The following is a 7,471-nucleotide window of genomic DNA, read 5'->3' on the forward strand; positions in this document are numbered from 1 at the left end:
ACTAGGATGTTTTCTCACTTCAGAAAGAAACCTCAGAGCTGGAAGTGTCGCCCAGGGTAGCATACACGAGGCCCTAGACTCAGTCCCCAGTACTACCTAAAAAAGAAAAAGAAAAGAGCCCCATACCTGATAGCCACCCTTCCCTTCACTCAGCCCTAGCAACTCCTAACCTTTGTATGGCTTTATTTGTTTTAGACATTTCACATCAAATGGATCACACAGTATGTGGCCTTCCATGTCTGGCTTTTCTCTTGTAGCTAAACACTACATTGTAGCATTTTCCATTCTTTTTTTACTATCAAACATATGCAAATATAGTAGACCCTTGATTTCTGTGAGGATTAGTTCTCGGACACCAACACTCTGTAGATTTCATAATCTGTGCCTGAGTTCCATATGTGAAAAAGCATACTGTTTGCATGTAACACACCCACTTCCTTCTATAAATTTATCTTTTATTTTTTTATTGCATTTTACTTGTTATTTTGTGTGGGTGCCTGTGTGTCATATAGTGTGAGTGGCAGTCAGATGGCAACTTGTGAGAGTCCATTCTTATCTACCATATGGGTCCCTGGATCCAACTCAGGTCATCTAGCTTGGCAGCAGGCACCTTTACCCACTGAGCCACCTCACCAGTGTATATTTAAGTTATTTCTAGATTATTCATAACACACAGCACTGGACAAATTGTTGTATAAATAATTGTCATACTGTATCATGTAGGAATCATGACAGGGAAAATGTCTACACACACTACGTACATAAGATTTTAATCTCAGCATGCTCAACATGAGCTTTAATTGAGCCATTCTGTGACTATGATAGAGAGTTTCTAGGGTTCCTCAATGCCATATTTCCACAGGTTCCCTACTTCAGCAGGGCTTGGCAGCGTGTGATCCAGATCCCTCTGCTCTCAGGTAAGCTTCTGGCCTCTCCACACTCAGAGTAGCATTTTTGGGTGGTTTTGTAGTGAGACAGGGTTCTGTGCTATAGCCCAGGCTAGCTTTGAACAGTGTTCCTGCCTCAGCCTCCCAAGGACTAGGGCTGAGCCACCATGCCTGGCTAACCATAACATTAATGCTTGATGTGTTCATTATCTTTTCTCTTCAGCCTCCTGTCCTTTAAGACCCAGCCAGTTAGCAGATTGCTGTGAGAGTCTCATCGCCATCTTAGAGTGAGTAGATGTGTGTTTTCTTATCAAGAGAGTAAGACTTGTTGCTTTGAAGTGCCTTTCCAGGTACCATCTCTGAACACAGCGGCCTCCATATCCATGGTTACTTCCTCGGTGCCAGGCATCCTGTCACCGCCAGCTGTCATGCTGTCCTTTTGTGTTGTTTTGACACAGGGTCTCATTGGTCTGGCTGGCCTTTAACTTGCCTTATGCTGAATCTCTCGATCCTCCTGCCTCCACCTCTAGAAGGCTAGGGTTATATGTGTGTGCCACCACATGTAGTTTCAGAAACTCCTGTTTTATTGTGTTTTAATAAAAGGTCTCATGTAGCTCAAGCTGGTCTCAGATTCTGTGTATAGCTGACTTTTAATTCTTGCTGTCTCCACCTCTCAAGCTGATATTATAGGCTTGTGCCTCAGCGTCCAGTTTTATGACATGTCAGTGATTTATCTCAAGGCTTTGTGCATTCTTGGTAAGCACTAGACCAACTGAGCTCCATTCCCAGCCCCAGAAATAGTTCTTAAGTTTCAAATTGTACACCATTCTGAGTAGCATGAGTTAATCTTATGCCTTCTCACCTTGGTCCATTGCGTCTACACTGTATGTGCTACTACCCATTAATTGCTTTGTGGCGATCACAGTCCTTATGCCCAAATAAACCTTATTTAATAAAGGCCCTACAAAGTTAGCATGGTGAGACTGGCCCATTTTATTATAGAATCTCATACTTTTCTATTTTATTTTTAGTAGCCATCACTAATTTTTTACTGTGCCTCATTTATAAATTAAACCTTATTACAAATGTGTATAGGTAAGGAAAATGATTATGTGAATAGGTTTTAGGAAAATCCACAATTAGAAATGTCCAATGGAGGAAGTCTTGGAATAGAGCCCCCACAAATAAGGAGGGGGACTACTGTTAATCCTTTTTGTTGTTGCTGTTGTTCTGAGACAGGGTTTCTCTTGTAGCTGTCCTGACATTTGCTCTGTAGACCAGGCTGGCCTCGAACTCACAAAGATGCCTCTGCCTCCTCTGCCTCTGCCTTGAGTGCTGAGATTAAAAACACCACTACCCAGTTTGTTATTCCTTTGCTTAAGGACATTAAGGTAACTTCTAGTTTATAAAATGCATCTATTATTTTTCCAGCACCACTTTCCTTATGTGCTAGAAACTTTTCTCCAAAACTGATGGTCACAACCCTCTGAGACTAGTGCCCGATATTAATATAGGTCCTGTAGTTTGGTCACGTGGACCCTGGGCGTCTAAGAATTTTGCTTGTTTTTGTTGCCCCACTACCACTCCCGGACAGGGTTTCTCTGTGTGGCCCTGGCTGGCCTGGAACTCACAGAGATACCCCTGCCTCTGCCTCTGCCTCTGCCTCTGCCTCTGCCTCCCGAGGTCTGGGCCTGCCTCAATGGCTCATTCCTTATGAGTAAGAATGTACTATGTATCAGCACTCAGGCATTTAAAGTAATTGACAGTGGCCGGGAAGTGAGAAAGGCTGATGTGGTCTAGTAATCCACCAAGCCATTAACTAATTACTGCCTCTCTCCAAGATGCCCAGTTTCAGATGACCTCGACATGATGGGAGTCGCCAAACAGTATGTCCAGCTAGAGCTTCCAGCTTTTGCACTGGCCTGTCTGATGCTCATGCCCCACTCTGAAAAACGTCACCAGCAGATTAAGGTATCCTATATGTTGTCCTCCAGGGCTGCCAGGATATGCTGCCTGTCACTCACAAGCCTACAAAGCATGCATCAGTGTGTGATACTTCTTACTGAAAGATGATTCTGTTATCTCCTGGAAACTGATTTTCTAGACAGCACAGTAAAGCAAGAAAAGCAGCGTTTTAGCAGGACTGTCCTCAAGCCAGGTGTGATACATGCATCTTACTTTTTCAATTTTGGTTTTATTTTACTTTTCAGCACAGGGTTTCTCCATGTACCCATGGCTGTCCTGGAACTGTAAGACCAGGCTGGCCTCAGAGATCCACCTGCCTCTGCCTCCCAAGTGCTGGGATTAAAGGTGTGTGCCTCCACCCAGTTCATTTTTTTCAATTTTTAATGGAACCGATGAACTTTTAGTTTAAGGGAAAGTGTATGTAGAGGTGACCCTGAAGAGAGTTAGTTGCACAGCTCCAGTGAGCATCACTCCCTTCCTTCCTCTCCCCCACCCCTCTTTCTTGAGACCATGGTCTCGTGTGTCCCAGGCAGGCCTCCGATTCACTGTGTAGCCAAGGACCACCTGCCTCCACCTGAGTGCTGAGCCTACAGGCTCGCTCACTGTGCCTAGCTTCTTAAGTCTGGTGCTAGAACTTGGGGTTTGGTGCATGCTAGGCAGACACTCTACCAAGTGCATTCATGCCCAGCTCCTAAAGATTTTTTAAACCTCCCAAACTTGACAGCAATTAGTAGTAATGACCATTTTTAATTATGCTTTAATCTTTTTCCCTTAGAATTTCTTGGATTCATGTGATGCTCAGATCATTTTACAACAATTAGAAGAACATATGAGCACTGGCCAACTAGCAGGATTTTCTCATCAGGTAAGGGCAGTTTCATTTCATTTTGCAATGTCTGATCACAGAGGTGATTCTTATCCCCCAAATAATACTCTTTCACTCTTATTAAAAGCTTAATTTTTTAAAAGTCAGGAACCTGGCTGGGGATGAGGCTTAGTGGTAGAGCACTTGCCTAGCCTACTCCAGAGCCTGGATTCAATCCCCAGCAGTACATAAAAATAAAAAGCAGGTGCCGTGAGTGTCTCTTTTACTGCTGCGCCCACTGTAGAAATTGTACCTATAAATACTTGTAATTAAATCCTCACTTTTAAAAAAAAAAATCCCCAAGTGAGTAATGAGAATAGCTTTCTATCCGTACTGCGCTAAGCCACAAGCCCCACTCCCAGATACTTAATCCCAAAGAACTGACAATTCAACTCTGTCAGAAACTTGTTGTTGACAAAAGACTTAAACACATTTTTGACTTAATGATAACTTTTATCTCATAGATTAGAAGTCTGATACTGAATCATATCATAAATAAGAAGGAATTTGGAATTTTGGCAAAGACAAAGTATTTCCAATTGTTGAAATGGCATATGATAAACACCAACAATATCACTGAATTGGTAAACTATCTGGCAAATGACTTGAGGTACGTTAACATGGGGGGACCCCAATTTGCTGTAGAATGTCCTTCAGATATGTCTTGATTCTGGAGTAGAACGGCCATGATGAAGCTGGTTGTGATCAAAGCTGCAGTATTGGCCGCAGCACCCCTGCGCCTTCCCAGGGGTTGGTCTTCCTGAGGCTGGGAACCTTGGGACATGAGACTGTCATCCAGTAATTAAAAGAGCAGTCTGGATCTTCAAAATAGGTTTCTCACAGTCCTGTTCTGAACCCTAAATTACAACTTTATTTCTTAATGCCTGCATGGCGCACTGCTGCTGTTATGTAACACTGGATTCTTGCTAAGCTTGGTTAGTTAGCTTTCTACTAACCCACAGGTTCAGAAACAGTGAGCCGCTTGAGCTGGGGCCAGGACTGGATATGGAAAGAAGGAAGGAGAATGCCAGCTGACTCTCTAGAAGGGAAAGTTCAGTCATGGCTCTGTCCTCCAGCTGGCCACTCAGGGTCCAGTGATGATTGCATTTTCATTTATGGATGAATGTTAATTTTTGAGTTAAAATTAATTTGTGTAAAATTTTATGTGAAGAATACAACTTGATACATTTTGACATCTTTATATATTGTTGAAGTCATCACCACAGGAATCATCCGAAAGGGTCTCCTCACACCTGCCTTGTTCTTTCTGGTTCCAGTTTAGATGAAGCATCAGCTTTGATAACAGAGTATTCAAAGCATTGTGGGAAACCTATGCCACCAGATGCAGCTCCTTGTGAAATCCTGAAGGTAAAGCTAGCTGATTATTGCTTCAATTCAAATATGAGACCATTTATATAATTTAATTAGTTAAATTATTGTGGGGTGTATGTGTGTGTGTGTGTGTGTGTGTGTGTAACCGTGTTCACATGCATATACATACATAGGTCAGTTTTTTCACTTTGGAGTCTGTGTATCACATTCATATTGTTGAGCTTACATGGCAAGCAATTTTTTTTTTTTAACCTTTTGATTTTTTGAGACAGGGTTTCTCTGTGTTACAGTTCTGGCTGAACTGGAACTAGCTCTGTAGACCAGGCTGGCCTTGAACTCAATATGCCCTCCCAATGCAGGTGAAAAACACAGGAAGCTGAGTCAGCTGTCAGTACAGACTCTTCTACACGATAAAGTGCGTTCTTTAAGCGGGAGCAAGTGCTAAAGCAATGGTTCTCTGCCTTCGTAACACTACACGACCCTTAACACCACAGCAGTTCCTTGTGTTATAGTGACTCCTAACCATAAAATTGTTTTTGTTGCTACTACTTCATAACTGCAATTTTGCTTCTGTTATGAATCATAATGTAAATATTTTTGGAGATAAAAGGTTTTCCAAAGGAGTCTAGCTTGAGAAGCACTGCACTAAAAGAACGATTAAAAAGTATGTGTGGTAAGTAGTCTAGCAACATCATTTATGATCACCTTTTGTTATTGTTGTTGTTCTGAGATAGGGTTTTGCTGTGTAGCTCTGGCTGTCCTGGAACTCTCTGTGTAGACCAGGCTGGCCTCAAACTCACAGAGATCCGCCTGTCTCTGCCTCTGGAGTACTGGGATTAAAGGCGAGCACCACTAAGCCCAGCTTCATTATCAACTGTTATGCACACATGGTTATCTATGCTACATTTGGTTTGTTGACACCAGCATCCACATAAACATGAGCAATGTGTTGTACTAGGATACTATGTTGTCACTGAAGCCCCACAGGCTAAGTGACCTGCCTGAGTCGTTTGCTACCTAATGGCCTGGCTTTGTTACCTTCCATAAATAACTAGCTGTGTTCGTGTCCAGTCGCTTGTGCTCTGTGGCTATGTCAGTTAGACACTGTTGTGACAACAAACACTGAAGAAAAAGGAACAAAGATTTGTTCCGGCTCCATTTCCAAGATCGCAGTCCACGGCCATAGCTCATTTTCATCCTGTGGCCAGACAACATGATGTCACAGAGTTGCTCATCTCAAGTCAGACAGGGAATGGCAGGACCAGGAAACAACTATCAAGGCATGGCCTCAGTGAGCTGAGTCCTCTAACCTAGCCCATCCCTAGGTGCCACCACCCAGTGATGCCAGCAAACTGATGTCCAATAGGCACTGCTCAGCAGATAGAGATCAGTGTCACCCAGTGTTGACACCATCACAGCACAGTATTGACAGTAAAAAAAAAGAAACTATTGATTGAGACCAGTTTGTAACCCATAAAATTGGTTTCTCCCTCGTCGTACCTGCCTTCATATGTGAAGTGCATTTATATGTACATTAGCATCGCTGAGCGTAGGTTCTGTAGCCTAACAATTTTCTATTTAAAATCTGAAGCTAGGGCTGACACGATGGCTTAGGAGGAAAGAACAGCTGCTGCCAGGCCTGATTATGTGAGCTTAATCCCCAAGACCCACAAAAGCATCCTCTGACACACATGTGTGTGTGCACTCACACACACACACACACACACATACTCACACACTCACATTCTCTTACACAAATACACTCACACATACATACACACTCACACAGTAAATGTAATGATAATGATAATGAAGGCCTGACACTCATAAGTTTTACTTTTGTTTTTCTCCCTCTAGACATTTCTTGGTGGATCATAGTAAATCAAATGATTTTTTTCAAAAAACAAGAGGAAGTTTGGAATTTGCTATTAATCATATTTATTACAGTATATAAATTGTACAATGTATATTTCATTATCCTGAAAGGAATAACGGAGACATTCAATGCTAACATAACTGTAACTTAAGTATCTCCCATGCTGAATTAATAAATACTTTAATATTGGTTCCTTGTGTAATTTGGAGTCTCACTTTTTTGCACTGTACATGAAAATAGTTCACTCGCCAGGCAGTGGTGTTGCGCACCTTTAATCCCAGTGCTCCAGAAGCAGAGGCAGAGGCAGGTGGATCTCTGAGTTCCAGGACAGCTGGAGCTACACAAAGAACCCCTACCTCTGAGAAACCAGTTCACGCTTAGGTTGGAGAGGTGTCTCAACAGGAAAGAGTACCGACTGCATTTCCAGAGGACCCAGTTCAGTTCTCAGCACCCACACAGCAAGCAGCTCAGAACCATTTCAATCCAGTTCCAGGAACCTGCTGCCCTCTTGTGGCCTCCATGGGCATCAGTCATGCACATGGTGCA

At 42.8% G+C, this 7,471-nt stretch overlaps 1 protein-coding gene across 1 annotated transcript in view; it reads left to right on the forward strand.

The window, feature by feature from the left end:
• Positions 1-7,127, forward strand: part of Kntc1 (kinetochore associated 1) — a 68,005-nt gene extending 60,878 nt beyond the window's left edge. Inside the window, exons 57-63 of the mRNA XM_051204915.1 lie at positions 863-917; positions 1,111-1,174; positions 2,729-2,858; positions 3,628-3,717; positions 4,182-4,327; positions 4,995-5,085; positions 6,907-7,127. Coding sequence (XP_051060872.1) covers positions 863-917; positions 1,111-1,174; positions 2,729-2,858; positions 3,628-3,717; positions 4,182-4,327; positions 4,995-5,085; positions 6,907-6,927 — 597 coding nt within the window. The 3' untranslated portion in view covers positions 6,928-7,127. The remainder of the gene's footprint in view (positions 1-862; positions 918-1,110; positions 1,175-2,728; positions 2,859-3,627; positions 3,718-4,181; positions 4,328-4,994; positions 5,086-6,906) is intronic.
• Positions 7,128-7,471: the final 344 nt, after the last annotated feature.

Source organism: Phodopus roborovskii, unplaced genomic scaffold, assembly GCF_943737965.1.
Source record: "Phodopus roborovskii unplaced genomic scaffold, PHOROB, whole genome shotgun sequence".
NCBI classification, from domain to species: Eukaryota; Metazoa; Chordata; class Mammalia; order Rodentia; family Cricetidae; genus Phodopus; species Phodopus roborovskii.